Raw genomic sequence first — 16750 nt, 5'->3', positions numbered from 1 at the left:
GAGAGAGAGAGAGAGAGAGAGAGAGAGAGAGAGAGAGAGAGACAGAGAGACAGAGAGACAGAGAGACAGAGAGACAGAGAGAGAGACTGTTCTAAAGGGAGGCAAAACACTAAAACACTACATCCTGCAGGCAAGCTCACTAAGCAAACAACTCCAAGGCTTCAGAAGTCTGGAACCAATTTTCCTTCTTAATTTTTAGTAGTACTATTTAAAACCAGAAAATAGCTAAAAGTTTATAAAAATTTATGCATGAGATTCAGGGTTCCAGCCCGCACTAGAATGAGGTGGGGGGGGGGGACGACAAGCAAACCCAAATCACTATGGATTTCTAAGAATAAACCACAATAGTGAGAGAAAGAAAGAGTGGAACTATGGGTAGCTTTTACTTTCTTGTACATTTAAAATTTTTCCACAATGAGAATTCCTCTCATACCACTAGCAGCAAGCAATCCAAGACCCCCATAATAAAACAAGAACTTCTTACTGAAAAGGAGGTACTACCTTTAAGCAGATTTCCCTCAGCTGTGCTCTGACCTCAGCTACTAGTAGCATATTCTTGCTGTTGACAAAATTCTCTTTGCACCAGTCCTGAAGAGAACAAAGAAGAGATCTCAATCCTCTTATTTCATGCAGAGGAAACATACATGTAACAAAATCCAGACCCACCGGTGAATTCAGAGGGTTGTTCAGGTGTCAAAAGGATATAGGAAAACACCTTTATACTGAAAAGTATGAACCATGAAAAATATGAATTGTTGAACCTGAAATAAAACTTTTAAGATTTCCTTCCTAGAGTCGTCATGAAAAAAGCTACTGGCAATGCTGATAATGAATGCACCGCCATACCCAGAAAGGAAGAATATTAAAAACTAGTGAGAAAAGACCAAGAAATTGGTGAAAAATAGACAAAAGACTAGAAATGCCTAATAAATATATGTAAGGATGCTTGTCTCCTGAGGTATGGAGGCAATATGGTTCAGAACAATGAAAAAACAGATGGTACAAGGGATTCCAACTGACAGCTAGAGGGACAATGGAGACAGGCATTCTCCCACACTCCAGGAAAGACTGCCAGCCTGGAAGTGCCTGCTTGCCAGAGAAACTGAGCTGTAGAGCCCAGCCCAGTAAGTCTACTTGCTCACTTGTTGGCCCCACAGAATCTCCCTCGTGAGCACAGGGGGTCCCCGAGCAGGCACTGCGGTGATGGAGAGAGATGTAGCGGAAAGGACAGAATGTGGGTGGATGTGAAGGACGTGGCCCCTTTTCTCTGTTTAGAGACAGTCTTAAAATACAGCCTGGACAGTCTACCAGGCCCTGTTAAAAAGCATTATCCTTAGTGCTGGGTGTGGTGGCACATACCTACGGTCCAACACTTGGAAGGCTGACAGAAGGCTGATCACAAGTCCAAGGTCAACCTGGGTTACACTTATAAGCAAGACTCTGCTTTAAAGACAAAGGGATGACAGCTTCTTGGTGGGACACACGCCAAGGGCAGTCAGTCTTCAGTAAGGAAGAACTCAGCACTTTGTTTAAATATAAATTGAGGGCCAGCAAGAGAGCTCAGCTGGGAAAGATGCCCGCTGCCAAATCTGAATACCTAAATTAAACCCCTTGGACCCATACTATAGAAGGACAGAATCAGTTCCTCCAAGTTGTCCTCCGACCTCTACAGGTGCCACGTGGCACATCTGTGTATGTGTGTGTGCACACACCCATGCATGTTTGAACACACATATACAAAGTGTAAATAGAAACAAAATAAATATAGCAAGGTAAACAAATGCTAAAATTGCAGAACAGCATTTTTTAAAAGAATTCACTAAAGCACAATTACAATTTATTAACACACAAGAGAATATACTGACATTTTTCATCTTAGTAAAAGGAACTGAAGTATGATATCAAAAAACTAGTATAACAGTTGAATAGGTAGGCAAGAACATCATCTTGTATGGTTTGAATATTCTTCAGTTTCATTGAATCCCTATTGTAAAACATTAAGTGAAAACTTAATTCAGTTATAGCATTTGTGGACCAGTAAGATGGTTCTGTAGAAAAGTATTGGCCACGAAGCCTAATGACCCAAGTTCGAGCCCTTGGGTGCACACGGTAGAAGGACAGAACCAAAAGTTGTCTTCTGACTTCCACAATATGCTCCCTTGCCCCCATATAAACAAACAAACAAAGTGCAATTTTAATGTAAAATAAGCTGGGTGTAGTGGCACTTCAGGCAGATCTCCGAGTTTAGGCCAGCCTAATCTACACAGTAAATTCAGGATAGCCAGAGCTACGTGGTAAGATCTTGTCTCAAAAAAAAAAAAAAAAAAACAAGCTAGGTGGTGGCGGCACACACCTTTAATCCCAGCACTCAGGAGGCAAAGGCAGGCAGATCTCTGTGAGTTTGAGGCCAGTCTGGTCTTATAAGAGCTAGTTCCAGGACAGCCAGGGCTACACTGAGAAACCCTGTCTTGAAAACACCAAAACCAAACCAAACCAAACCCCCTTAAAATAAATATTTGGGCATAGTAGCACATGCTCTTAATCCTAGCACTTGGCAGGAAGAGGCAGATCTCAATGAGTTTGAGGTTAGCCTACATAGAAAATTCCAGCTTTTGGAGTTATGTAGTGAGAATCTGTTTTGAAAAAGCAAAACAAATTTTAAAAACTTAGGGGCTGGTGACACAGGTCAATGGTTAACATAACCTGTTCTTTCAGAAAACCCAACTCCAATTTCCAGCACTCACATGGTGGCTTACAACCATCCCTGGGAATGATACCGCTAGCCTCCACAAGAACAGCCAAGTAGGTAGTGCTTAGAAACATGAGAAGGCAAACATACACACATCACACAAATAACCCAACTTAAAAACTATGGTGTTTATATCAGCAGTAGGACACCTGGAGAATGACTAGGGTTAAATAAGGCCAGAAGGCAGAGCCCCATGACTGAATCCCCACTGGCCCCTAATTAGGTGAGGGGAAGCGACCAGTCACACGTACACTTAAGGCCTCTTCCTGAGTGGCACTGTTTTACCTTGAAGCATCAGACAAGGCCAGAATGAGCCAAAATACATCTCTTTTATTTATAAAATGGCCTCTCTCAAAAGGGCTAAAGTTAGGCGTAGTGGCACACACCTTTAGTCCCAGCACTCGGGAGGCAAAGGCAAGTGGGTCTCTGTGTGCTCAAGGCCAGTCTGGTCTAAATACGAGTTCCAGGACAGCCAGGGCTATGGAGAGACCTTCTCTCAAAACAAAAACAAAAACAAAACAAACAAAAAAACAAAAAAAGAAAAAGATAACTGAGTGGCTGAGATAGGGTCTATTACTTAATTAACTTGTCCACAATTTGTGTTAAACACAAGCAGAATGAATACCTAAACCAATGTTTCGCTCTAGTGATTTCCAGCACGTACACATTTCTGAGATGACAGCTGGCTTTGTTTGTGTGTGTGACTCTTTTTGATGATTTTGTCAAAAAAAAAAAAAAAAAAAGTATACTTAAAAACAGGCCTGAAAGAATGGATGTGCTCACCTTATTCCCACCTATGTTTTTGAAGGTCCGGTAGATGTTGAGCAGGGTGATGTGATCCCCCTCACTGGATATGAATTTCTTCCGGACACTCTGCACTTCATCTCTCCGGGCAGGAGGGTTATAAAGGACACTGTCCACAGACAGCAGGGAGACTATGGTCAGAATTTCTTCCGTACAATGGAATTTGGAGGACAGGAGGATAGTCTGGAAAGTCAAATTGAAAACACATGGGTCAGGTTGCCTGGCTTCCAATTAGTGTTTCTGTACACTCTCGTGCAGTTTCCCTTCAAGGAGTGTGGTGGCTTTAAGACCGTAACACAGGGGCAATGCCATTCACTTCTTTTTAAAACAGAAAAATGCCATTCCCACAGGATCCCACACCTTTGTGGGTAGGGCTATGACTGCTGTCTGAATCCCACACACAACATACATTAGCACTGTACACAAGTGGGGTGATATGTCATATTTAAGAGAACAAATGAAGTTAGTTCAGAAGCACTGGGCTTAGGCATTTCCTAAACTGCAATGTAGAGGAAGGGAAAAGAGGAAGAGGGGTCATTTACTTTGGCAAATTTGGGCTCTAAAGGAAATGCTGCCATCTTTCTTCCAATTGGAGTCAGGGTAAGCTGGTCATCCTTATGTTCAAGAGCACCTAACAGGTCCAGTTGGGCAATGGCCGCCTGAATGTGATCTACAGAAATGGAGACATAAAAAGGAGCCAGAAGTCCAAAACAGGAAGAAGATGCAGCTAGTTGAGTGCTTCTGGATGCTTATGATTCTACAAACACTGCCAAGACCACCTGCCACTGAGCTCACACTTTCCTAAGCCTTAATGGTACTACAAGCAAGAGACATATAAAGCAATCATGAGAGAGCAGATACCCAGAGGAAAGGGAAAGAGACAAATGTCAGAGGCTAGGCTTCCATGGTGTGGGTAGCATCACACTGATGTTGGCTGTATTACACTTTATAGTTTATATTTACTGCTCCTTTTTAGGAATTTCAAAATGAAAAAAAAAATATATTACGAGTAGATCAGTGTGCCCTATGTGTTTTTTCTTTTCTTTTCTTTTTAAGATTTACAAATTCCCACCCACAGGGACAGATTTTTGTTCAGAAGACAGCCAGACGTCTCTTGAGAGAAGAATTGAACTGAGGACCGGGGGGATCTGGGACACCTATTGATAGTTTACTCTCTCTCAACAACTGCATTTCCTTAAACAAAAGAAAAATGGCATGGTGATAAGAGTCTAGATGCCAAAGCTGCCACCATTTATTGTTAGTTCTTAAAGGTTCTTCCTCCAGGAGAGATAACTAATGAAGGGAGGGACTAGTCAAATCCTAGTTTAACACAAAGGCACATGCTCTCTTTATCCTTTCATTGGGCTTTATGGGCGTCCCATAACATAGAACCTACCATTTCATAACAAATGAAATCAAATCAGCAAAACAACATGATCAAAATACTTTTTTTCTTTCTCAAAATACTTTTCCTGGGGGGAAGAGCTCCTGTGCTATTTTCTGTCTGTCTGTCTGTCTGTCTGTCTGTCTGTCTGTCTGTCTGTCTACCTTCCAGCTTACCTGGAGATGGTTTGGACATGAAGTCAAAGGTGAGGACATTTGGGACTCTCATGGCTAGCAGCTGCAGTATCACACTTGCCAGGTTACACCTGTGAGGGAGAAGTGAGGGTTAGTCAACTGTCCCTGACCCCACTGGGACAAAACTGCTCCCTAGAGAGCGTTAGCAAAGGCTGCAGTCTGTGGACAGGAACAGAGGGAGGAGGCTGGGATGTATGGCACAGTACAGACACAACCTGGACCTACCTCTGAATCTCTGGTACCGTCATCTTCTCAAACTTCTCAAACTCATCCTCCGTGTAGAGCCGGTAGCAGATGCCACTGTCCTCTCGGCCAGCCCTCCCTGTGCGCTGCCAGGCCTGGGTCTTTGACACTCGTTGTACAGCTAGTACCTCAAGACCACTGTCTGTAGGGAGAGAGGGCCGTGAGTGTTTTGCTTCATCACCTAAGCAAACTGTTTCTAGAGTGCTGGCAAAACCAAAGATGCTGAGTACCACTGAGTGTTTCTGCAATATAGGGGCCTGGAAAAACTCAAGGCTTGACAAGAAAGCACAGACCCAGGCTGCTTGGCCACTTTAAAACTCACAGTGAAGCAAGTCGAGCAATGAGTCATGTGTGAAATGTTACAAAAAACCACAACACCCTCTGCAAGCAAGGTGGCAGGAGAATGGTTTCAGAAGTTTGGGCTTACATCATGGGAGGGCCAACTATTCCAGTGGCCTGACACTGAAGGTTTCCTGAGGATTTTGGTGCTGAGTTTCTACCTAACTCGGAAGGCTGGTCATATATCAACCAATGATGACAAGGTCCTTTGTCTTCCCTCCCAGTTCTATAAGAAAACAAATCATGTGATATTCTTTTCCCCCTATAAGTAAAAGACATCAATTCTCTTAAGTACAGGGATATTTTGTGTCAGACACTAGAGATCGACACTTTGTCACCAGGAGTCGACCCCTCCAGTGCGTAGGAGAACACGCCAATTATATTAATTGTAGTGGCACCAAATCCTCTGTAGAATAAAGCAGAGTATGAATCAGAAATGCAAAGAACTGACTTCAAGGCTGCTTGACACTCTTAAGAAGAGAGAGCGAGTGCTCCCTCTGTGCTTACTGGGAACCCTGTCCAGGCAGGGCACCGTGAAAACCCATGCAGTCACAGTCTGGTAGCCATTTGGAAAGCCCACCACCGGTACCAGGCTGCCCCTGGCTTTCTTGCCCCCATTCTCAGCGAGCTTCCTGTGGGCTTTCAGACCTCAGTCCAGGCCGCCATCGTCCTGTCCAGGTTCTCTGCACCTGGGTTCTTCCCTCTCTAGACTTCCTGCTCAGATCTCTTTTACAGACATGACTTGAAGCTGTCCCTGTCACTCAAATCCCAGCTCCTCACAAACATGAAATGTTTACTTAGGAGGAAATGGTGGGGTTTTCGATTTTAACTGTGCTTGCTATACACAGGAGACATTCATGAGCTACAGTTTCTCACCAGGGTTATACTTCTTTGCTTTAACCATGCCCGTGTCAACTACATATTTTATTCCTGTAATGGTTATGGAGGTTTCAGCGATGTTGGTTGAAATGATCACTTTGCGATAGCCCTAAAAGGAGGAAGAAAACCAAAAAGCCATATGACACACACATGAGTCAGAAGGTGAAAACTCTAACTACGCATTTCCACAATTTGCTTAAAATCAAGAAAAGGTGACTTCATTATTAGTAGTAGTCATAGCAATTTCAGTCACTACACTTGACGAAGAACAAAGGGAAAGGAGTACACTGGTCCTTTCACTGAGGTCCTGAAGATTAGTTTGAGGCAATGAGATGCAGTGGAACAAGATTCGAGGTGGGTAGACAGACAGGAGGTGGAATCCTGGCCCTGCCGGGATCTTACTATGTGTGCTTTAAGCAATTCCCACCTCCCTTCTTGGGGGCCTTAGGATCCCTCACGGGATTCCATGGCAATGAGAGATGATCTATGTGTCAGCACTGTCTGGCACATAAACAATGGTACATGGTACTGTGGCTTATGCCAGCTCTTAGAAGAGCCAAACCTTTTAGTCTCTACACCTTTGTGCCCTCCCTCATCTCTCCCTGCAGCTGTGGACTCTACACCTGTTCCTCTCCAGTAGCTGACCTGGTACCTAAATGTTCCTCCTTCAAGCTTTCCTGGATCATGGTGACAGGCACACAGGCCCTGTTTTAGATCTGACTTGATGCCCAGTGACATGGCTGGCAGAAAGGTGGCACCGTACTCACCTTTGGGGCCCCTTGAAAGACTCGAAGCTGCTGTGAGTAGGGCAGGGAGGCGTACAGAGGAAGGACGAGCATGGCAGGGCAGCCGTCAGGGAGGTGCTTTGCAATGTCTCGGCAGGTCTTGCTCATTGCTTCGATTTCCTCCTGACCAGTAAGGAACACTAGGATGTCTTGAGAAGAGGGGGCTTCCTAGAGAGAGAGAGAGAGAGAGAGAGAGAGAGAGAGAGAGAGAGAGAGAACACTGATGATTGTGATGTTTCCAAGAGGGTTTTTATTTTCTGTTTCACTTTTTAATGATGAGGATAAACAAGTCTGGCAGTGGCACCTCCCTGGGAGAAGATGCTTAGCAATGAACAGAGCTGTTACCACGAGAGTCAGTCAACTATGTTCTGAAACCAGGTAATGAAGTTTTGCAGGGAAATTAACATACTGTATTTGTAAGACAATACAATGAAAGCCTAGGAAAATCTGTATAAACTTCTTTAAGCTAGATGGCTCAGTGGCAAAAGGCACTATAGTGGTATTTTATTTATGTTTTAATAATTAAGCTTGCCTGAAGGGTAAAACTAAGCCACTAGAGGTCAGACAAAAGTGTCACACACCTTTAATCCCCAAATTTGGGAGACAGAGGCAGGTGGAGCTCTGTGAGTTCAAGGACACCCTGGGCTGTGCAAGATCCGTGCAGAAACAGATCCAGGTGGTGGTGACTCATACCTTTAATCCCAATACTATGGAGTCACATGCCTTTAATCCCAACACTACAGGGGAGTATAAGACGGGAGGAGACAGAGGCTCAGGCTCAGCCTGCAGTCACCCAGCCTTGGCAGAGGTAAGACTTCCCTAGTGTCTTGACTGTTTTGCTCTTCTGATCTTTAGCTTGAACCCAGTAGCTGTCTCTGGTTTCTATTATTTGTGCTACAAGGCACCTGCTGCCAAGGCTCCCAGCCTGAGTTCAATTCCCAGGACCCATGTGATGGAGGAAAGTAAGACTCCTTAGGTTCTTCTCTGACACCCTCATGGAAACTGACTTCAGCAACTGTGCCCCCATTGAGCCTGCCCACGTAAAGGTACGAAGAGACCCAACTCCACAAAGTCATCTTCTGACCCCCCGATGTGGGCTCTGCCCACACACATCAAGTAGAAACATGCACCCCCTCCCCCCACAATAAACTTCTAAAAATAAAATTACATTAAAAAATTCCCATCTGAATTTTGGCCACACTTATTTGGCAAGCACTTTAATCACTGAACAACTCTCTCAAAAACTTTTGAAAACACCCCAGGACACTTGTGGAGCATACTTACAACTGCAGCAGGAAACCTAGACAGGAAGGTGGCAGGTTGGAAGCCAGCCGGAAGCCAGGGCAAGACTAGACATACTTGAATAGCATTCTGGGTTGCAACATAATATATGCTTTAAAGACAAGTATGTTGCCCACTCTTCTAACGTGTAAGAGCTTTCTAGCTCAGACAACAGCTACTGATAATTGATTTATCTTTCTTTTTGGAGAAAATACAAAATATCGCCGGGCGATGGTGGCGCACGCCTTTAATCCCAGCACTCGGGAGGCAGAGGCAGGCGGATCTCTGTGAGTTCGAGACCAGCCTGGTCTATAAGAGCTAGTTCCAGGACAGGCTCCAAAACCACAGAGAAACCCTGTCTCGAAAAACCAAAAAAAAAAAAAAAAGAAAAAGAAAGAAAATACAAAATATCAAAAAAGAGGCAAAACAGATAAAGCAAATTAACCTTTTTTTAGACGATCACTTTATTACATTTATTGATTTGTGTAAGTGGCACGTGTGAAGGTCACAGGAAAACTTTAGAGCCGGTTCTCTCTTTTGACCACGTGGAGCCCAGGGCTTAAACTCAGGTCCACAGGCTCAGAGCCCAGCCTTTACCTGCTTGGCATCTCACTGCTCACAGATGAGCTTTTCCTGATGATACTGCTCACAACGCTCTCAGATTCAGTTGCTTTTCTTTCAGAGGCTAACTGTTCTCACAATTAACTGTAAAGTGAAACAGAACTTGCCAGGAACTTTCACCCCTTTCCATACCTGGTGGATCTGGAAGACTGAGATAAGCGCTGCGTGCAGGTAATCCTGCTGAGGCTGTTTGGTATAGAAAATCTGGATTGGGTGCTGCCGACCTTCAAGGTACAGAACAGGGGCGCCATTGAAATACTGAGAAAACAGGTCAACATCCATGGTAGCTGACATCACAATCACCTACAGAAGAGAATGAGGATGGGAAATAAATACTGGACAGCATTTCTACAAAGCAGATGGCTGAGGCCGGTATCGCTCCCACCATGGTTGACTTTCTCCCATGTGCCTGAAGCACCCCCGAAAGACAGCCTTGGCCTTATGCACGGTCCACATACTTTGAGAGGCAGTTTCCCTAGCTCCTTTCGCCTCTTCTGCGCTGCCTTCACCACTCCAAAGAGCACATCTGTGTGGATAGTCCGCTCATGGGCCTCGTCCAAAATGACACAGCTGTACTTTCGAAGCAAGGAGTCTGAAATTGCTTCTCGAAGAAGCATGCCATCTGTCAGGAACTTGATCCTGGTGTCTTCTGAAGTGACATCCTCAAAGCGCACGGTATAGCCAACCTGAGAGAAAACATGGCTCTTTTATTAATTAAACATTTATTGAACACTGGTCAACTGTCTACCCAGCCCTGTCCTCAGCAGTCTATGTGGAGAGACGAACACTGGACAATTACCATTAGCAATGAAGCATCACAAAGAATGAAAATCTAGAGAAAGGAATGAGCAAAAGCACTTGCCCCGCAGGCCTGGCAATCTGAGTCCAATCCCTAGAGCCACAGATGAGAGAACTGACTCCCAAATTGTCCTCTGACCTCCATACTGACACACACTAATAAAAGGAAAAAAAAAAAAACCACATACCCTAACCTTTAAGCTTCTTACGTACAGACATGAAAAGTTCAAACTATTTTTACTTGTAACACACATATACAATACAAATATGAATCTGTCTCCTACATAGTTCCAAGACTCATTCTATAGACCTACATTAAGTACAGTGTTCATATTTTTATAAAAATACATATTTCATACATATATGTAATAGATGTAAAAGAGGTTTCTGGACAGACAAGATACTGCATGCTTGTAATTCTAGCCCTTTGGAGGCAGAGGCAGGAGGACTGCAGAAAGTACAAGGCCACCCTGGTCTATACGTCTATATTCTAAGTTCCATGCTAGCTACAAGTGAGATCCTGTCTCAAAAAACTCAAACCAACAAACATAAACAATGTGTCTTAAAGTCTTAAACTCGTAAACTAGGTGTAAAGGGTCCAGCTCAGTGGCGGAGCATTTGCCTCGTATGTTCAATCTCCAGCACCTCTAAACAAGAAAACATCTGATTTACTCAACTTGCCAATAGCTGTGAAACCAAAGCTAACCAGACTAAGAGCTCTGATCTCTCTAGAATTGGGAAAACTCTGAGCTTAGCCCAAAAGCAGTGGCAAGGAAGAAGCATGCTATTCAACTGAGTTTTGAGGCATACCCTTGTCATCGCAGAATACAAGAGGCTAAGGCAGCAGGACTGAGGATTTGGAGTATCAGGCCAGCCTGTGCTACATGTGGGAGACCCCAATCAACATAACAATGGGAGTGGGAGGTGAAGGGTGCTGGAGAGCTTGTTCAGAAAAATATAGGGCAGAAGCACAGCAGGTGCTGGTTAGTACTGTAAAGCAAGGAGGTACCAGCTTCCCGAGTTCAGTCCTCTTCTCGTCTGAGACTCTAGTAGCAAGAGAGATGGCAGCAACTCGACGGGGCTGGGTCACTGCAATGATGCCCTGGCGGCTAATTCCCCCTTCATAGAGATACTGTGGGATCTGAGTTGTCTTCCCAGAACCAGTTTCCCCTAGGAGAGAAAAGAAACTTATTCAAATGAGACTAAGGCAAACCCACCAAATAAAAAGCTTCAAGTCAGGAAAAACAAAACAAAATCACACAAGAAAATAATGAGTTGGTAAGCTCTAGGCAAACGGGCACCCAGGTATACTGCTGGAGAACAGCCACAGCTACTGTTTCCCACTGGGCTGGATATGGTGACACATGCCTTAATCACAGCAGGAAAATCTTCCTGAGTTCTAAGCCAGCTTTGTCTACACAGGAACTTTGTCAGTTCCAGGACAGTCAGTACCATATAATAGATTGTCAAACAAACAATAAAAACATCCTAAACTTTTAGAATGTTTACAATTCCACTTGCAGAAATTTGTCTACGAAAACAAAGATGTTTATTCAATGATAGCAACAGTACTGAAAGCGTGTATAATAGTATGTGTGCTGGTCTGAGTAGGTACGGCCTCCACAGACTCATCAGTTCGAATGCTTGGCCCATAGGAGTGGCACTATTAGGAGGTGTGGCTTTTTGGAGGAACTGTGTCCACGTGAAGGCAGGCTTTGAGGTCTCACATATATGTTCAAGCTACACCCAGTGTGGCACACAGTCTCCTGCTGCCCATGGATCAAGAGGTAGAACTCTCAGCTTCTTCTCCAGCACATGTCTGCCTGCATGCCACTATGTCTCACCACGACAATAATGGACTAAACCTCTGAACTCTAAGTCAGCTTCCATTAAATGTTTTCCTTTAATAAGAGTTGCCATGGTCACAGTGTCTCTTCACAGCAACAGGAACCCTAAGACAGTAGGTAACTGGTATAGTTACAACATAAAATGAAATATGACAGGGCTAGAGAAATGGCTCAGTGGTTAAGAGCTTTGCCTGCTCTTCCAAAGGTCTTGAGTTCAATTTCCAGCAACCACATGTGTTCACAACCATCTGTAATGAGATTTAGTGCCCTCTTCTGGCCTTCAGGGATACATGCAGGCAGAACACTGAACACATAATAAATAAATCTTTAAAAAAAGAAAAAAAATGAAATATGACAGTCATGTAGATTGATAAATACTGATTGAAGAGATGTCTATTCATACATTGCTCACCCTTCTCTGGCTGCTGCTTGCTTCAAATCTTTGCTTTTGCCTACACTATCATGGGTACGATACCTACCTGCGTTCATACTAATTGGCAAGTTGCAGGATGAGTCAGACAGCAAATTCTTACCCTCAAGGCTGTACCAGTGGCCCTCATCTCTGGAATCCTTAGCACCCGTGAATCTCTCTTCTAGCACAGATCATTCCAAACAGTACAGAGGCACCTGAATGTTTCTGCCCTCTTCTAATACCTGAGGGCAGAGGTCTCTTCATAGGCTTGAGTACCCTGCGGAGTGCAAGCCCCCAATGAGGGTCGTTTCCTACCCTCTGTTGGTACCTCCAACAGCACCTGCACGCCCTTCTTTGCTACGGCTTATCCCCTTTACTGAAGTCCTCCAGTCCCATGTCTTGCATATTCTCCCAGTTCCCAGCTGCTTCTGACTGTTCACCTTTCTTGACTTAGCCAAGAATCTCGGACTAAGAATTTGATTATCCTGCAGTTTCCCAGTGAATCCTCCACACGACCTCAGACTTGGATCAATGTCTCTTGTGCATCTTTCCAACTCCTAGTCTAAGGTAACTGAAGATTGTGAAAACAAAATATGCCAACCATGCAGATGTAGGACCAAAATGCACCTGGGCACCAGCTCTACTGTGCATCGTGTTTCTGGTTTTGCAGCCTGTCTTCTGTCTCCATCTCCCCGAGGGCCTACTTGAAGCTCTAGGACTTTTATTCTCACAGGGACTCCTGCATCTGAGTCAATAGAAAGCTCTCAAATGTGATTTCTCTCCCTGCTACAAGGGCTTCTGCAGCACTCTGCCTCCTCTGAGGTGGCCTTTCTCCTGTGCCAGGTGGGCTCCTCATAACCCTTGTCGCCAGGGCCCCCCTTCCCTTATACTTCCTGACCTTTGTTCCCTCAGCTCTATTCTCTCTTCAGTGTCTCTCTGCTCTGTTCACTGAGATCTATAAATATTTATAAGTTCCTTGTGTCCCTCGTTTGGCCAAAGCAGGAACCAGTTTTCACTGCCTTCACTCTTTTACCTCCTCATCACTTCTCGGTCCAGTGTCAGGTCTGTTCGTAAAGTTCTCTTGAGAAAGTCCTCAGTAGGAGGGATAACCAATACCATGCATCCAAATCCAACGTGCACATCCCCCATTTTGTCTCATTATTACGGGACTTTGTCGAGGCCATGCAAGGAGACTGACAGGCAGCACTGGAAATCATGGAACGTGGCTTGGCGGTCAGCAAAACGTCATCAAGTGAGCCAGAGCGCCAGGGACTAAACATCCTGAGGACCTTGTGCTGTTGTTGAGCATAACTGTTTATTGCCTTTGTGGTCACCATGTCCCTTATAACCTACTGGCTGTATGAAAACTCTCGGGAGGCTTCTAACCCCTCACTGGGCAATGTTACTGGTATTTACAATAATAGTAACTGACTTTTTCCAGGCATTGCTGCTGGAGCAGATTAACAAGTCAACCACCACTCTCAGAAAGAATTTAGGCATGTACAATTGTTAAAAGGTTAAGATGTCTCTGTTATGACTCCGATGTAGAAAATCTTGGGAACAATGTCAAGTTTAGAAAAGTACACTTTTAATGGTTGAGTAAAGGACTCGCTGAGGTCAGGAGGTCGGGGAACAAGAACAATGGCAGCCTGGCTCCTGCTGCCTGCTGCGCCTTTCTCGCTACAAGGGGTTGGTGATCAAGGGTGATGATTATTTCCTGGTACCCATTTCTGCCTTCAGTTTCCTAATAAGATTCAATAATAATAATAAAAAAAAAAACCTGTGATGAATGGGTCTGCACCCTGAAGGTTAAAGTGGAGCTGACTGATTGTTTTTCATATATAAAAGTTTAGATTTGTGATTCTTAAGATTTTAGCTTTTGAGATAAACAATAAAATGATCGATCCTTTCTTTGTAACCACAAAATGAAGCCAAAAGTGAAAGAACTGGCTAAGAAAGTATCTTGCTTGCTTACACTTTATTAATCTATAACAAGGTGCTTAGACATGAATATATGTGGGTCTTTGGGAATGATTACAATTACGTAAATTGTTTAATCATGTAGGAAAATGAGAATCATTTTTTTTACTTGTATTCATTATAATCACTCATTTGAAAAATAGAATGCAACTACACTGTACTTTTTATACTGTTTGAAATATTCGGTAGGGATATATAAACTGTAAAGGGAAAATAATGAAGATAGATCCTGAAAGAGTGTCTTCGTGTGTGTGTTTCCCCTTTTCAGCAGCCCCACAGAGAGTTTTGCGTTGCTCGCTGGCCCCAGGGAATTAAATTTTACTCCCCCTGATTAGGGGGATAAAAAGCACTGGGGAAGCAGACGCAGGTGGATCTCTGTGAGTTCGAGACCAGCCTGGTCTACAGAGCTAGTTCCAGGACAGGCTCCAAAGCCACAGAGAAACCCTGTCTCGAAAAACCAAAAAAAAAAAAAAAAAAAAAAGAAAGAAAAAAAAAGTTACAGAGAAACCCTGTCTCGGAAAAAATAAAACACAAAACAGTTTAAAAAAAATTGTTAAAAAAAAAAAAAAAAAGCCAGCTCCACGCCTCCCCTCGGGGCCCGAGCTTTTAAAAGCCGGGATTTAGAGCTCTCCACTCCATCCTCAGAACTCCAGGTCAGTGCCAGCCGCCACTCTCCGATCTTTTCCTCGCTCCTTCAGGAGCTCCTCTTTATTAACCATTGTGTATCAAAGCCCCTTGAAATCATGCCCTGCCCTCCAACTCTCCCAAGCTCTTCTCGTACACAAGAAACTGGTGTCCGTGAACTGAACTGTTTCTGACCGCCAGTCTCTCCAGCGTCTCCAGGGATCCGCTCCGCAGGTGCTGCCTCCACAAAGCCTGGGGGAGGCCCTCCCTTCACAGCTCTAGAGCCTCCGAGATGCACCCACAGCCTGTGATAGAAGTGTGTCTTTACCGCCACACACGCCTGTCACTCGCACCGGGCAGTCAGCGCCAGCAGACTAACTCGTCCGCCTCTTTCCCGAGTTTCTCGTCCATGCCGGCACAGAAAACCTTTCAAGTTTGTTGAAGAACCCAACGCCAAATTGCCCTCGCAAAGCCAGGACGCTCCCGCCAAAGCGGCCACTCACCGATGAGGACCGCACTGTCCAGGTTTCGGAGCTGAGCCAACAGCTGCCCCCGCGCCCGGAAGATGGGCAGGCTCCGGCGCTGCAGCTCCAGGGCCTCGCGGTAGGGACTGGCCGAGGGCTGGGCCAGCGGCGGTGTCTGCCTCCGGTTTCCTCCTGCTCCGCCGCCGCCAGGCGCCAACAGCATCACCACTCGCTTCCCGGGAGGGCAGGAGCCCGGCCGGAATCTCTTGGCCGGCGGGAGGGCCGCCTCCTCCGGCATGTCGGGAGGACCGCGGCAGGAGGCCCCGGCACCGTCGGCTTGGCTACGCCGTGGACCGCAAACGCGCACCGCCCCTTTCTCTCCACGTGCAGGCGTGTCGGGGCGACCACCGATGATCTCACTGCCGCTGCCAGACTTTAGGAAAGGAACTCCAATTCCCGAAATGCATTGTGGGTTTGGGTACCATTTACATCCTGTAAGAGCAAGGCCTGAGGTGCGACCTAAAAAACTGCCCGAGCAGCAACAGGGAACGATAGCTATGTGGTTCCAAAAGCCTTTATTGGCTAACGACGTTGTCCTTTCGGATTCCGTTATCACAAAATTATTTCTTTCCGACCTTCAACAATAGTCACGTTTTAAGGATGTTACTTAATTTTGTAAAATCAACGAGGAACGCAAACATTTAACCTTCTAAACAATGTACATTTTAAGGTACCCACTGACATCTCTGATTGACAAATATAATGAATTTTCTGAGATTAAAGTCATTCAGATGCTTCAAAGAATCTTGAAAATGTTACTAGTGAATATCTTGAGTTACAGAAAAGTGATCGATGATCCTGACAGCATGTATTTCCCTCAAAAAATTATAAGTTCAAATAATACAAGAGGAAAAAAAAAAGAAATTGTCTTTAATTCATCTCCCAGTAATTTCTATCAGCTTCTCAAATCAGATCAAATCTATCAGATTCTTTACAAAGCTTTCTGGTCCTATTGTGCACACCTTAATCAATGGGATTATTCAGTACTCCCAGAGAAAACTTGCATATAATCAGTTCTTCCTTGCTTTTCCGAATACAAGATCTTAGATGCTTTGCTAATTCAACACAGAAAGACTGGCAAGCAATTAATGGTTAGCTTAACATTTTTCTTTTTGGGAGGATGTGGGCGTTTAACTTGTGTGTATGTTTGTGAGCTATTTGCATGCAATATTCACAAAGGCCAGAAAGAGGGTGATGGATCCCCTGGAATAAGAGTTAAAGGCAGTTGTGAGCCTCCTTTTGAGTGCTTGGAGCCCAGGTCCCCGGGAAGAGCAGCCAATCCTCTT

The 16750-nt window shown here is 44.7% G+C and overlaps 1 protein-coding gene across 1 annotated transcript in view; it reads right to left on the bottom strand.

Moving 5' to 3' along the window:
* Dhx33 (DEAH-box helicase 33) overlaps positions 1 to 15789 on the bottom strand; it is a 19488-nt gene extending 3699 nt beyond the window's left edge. The window contains exons 1-11 of the mRNA XM_005349643.3: positions 15444 to 15789; positions 11087 to 11247; positions 9738 to 9965; positions 9412 to 9582; positions 7360 to 7545; positions 6590 to 6701; positions 5357 to 5516; positions 5114 to 5202; positions 4096 to 4223; positions 3533 to 3736; positions 502 to 588 (exon numbers count right to left, since the gene is read on the bottom strand). Coding sequence (XP_005349700.1) covers positions 502 to 588; positions 3533 to 3736; positions 4096 to 4223; positions 5114 to 5202; positions 5357 to 5516; positions 6590 to 6701; positions 7360 to 7545; positions 9412 to 9582; positions 9738 to 9965; positions 11087 to 11247; positions 15444 to 15702 — 1785 coding nt within the window. The 5' untranslated portion in view covers positions 15703 to 15789. The remainder of the gene's footprint in view (positions 1 to 501; positions 589 to 3532; positions 3737 to 4095; positions 4224 to 5113; positions 5203 to 5356; positions 5517 to 6589; positions 6702 to 7359; positions 7546 to 9411; positions 9583 to 9737; positions 9966 to 11086; positions 11248 to 15443) is intronic.
* Between the last annotated feature and the right edge of the window lie 961 nt (positions 15790 to 16750).

This window comes from Microtus ochrogaster, chromosome 7 (assembly GCF_000317375.1).
Source record: "Microtus ochrogaster isolate Prairie Vole_2 chromosome 7, MicOch1.0, whole genome shotgun sequence".
Taxonomy (NCBI): Eukaryota; Metazoa; Chordata; class Mammalia; order Rodentia; family Cricetidae; genus Microtus; species Microtus ochrogaster.
This window is presented reverse-complemented; position numbering and strand designations above follow the sequence as displayed.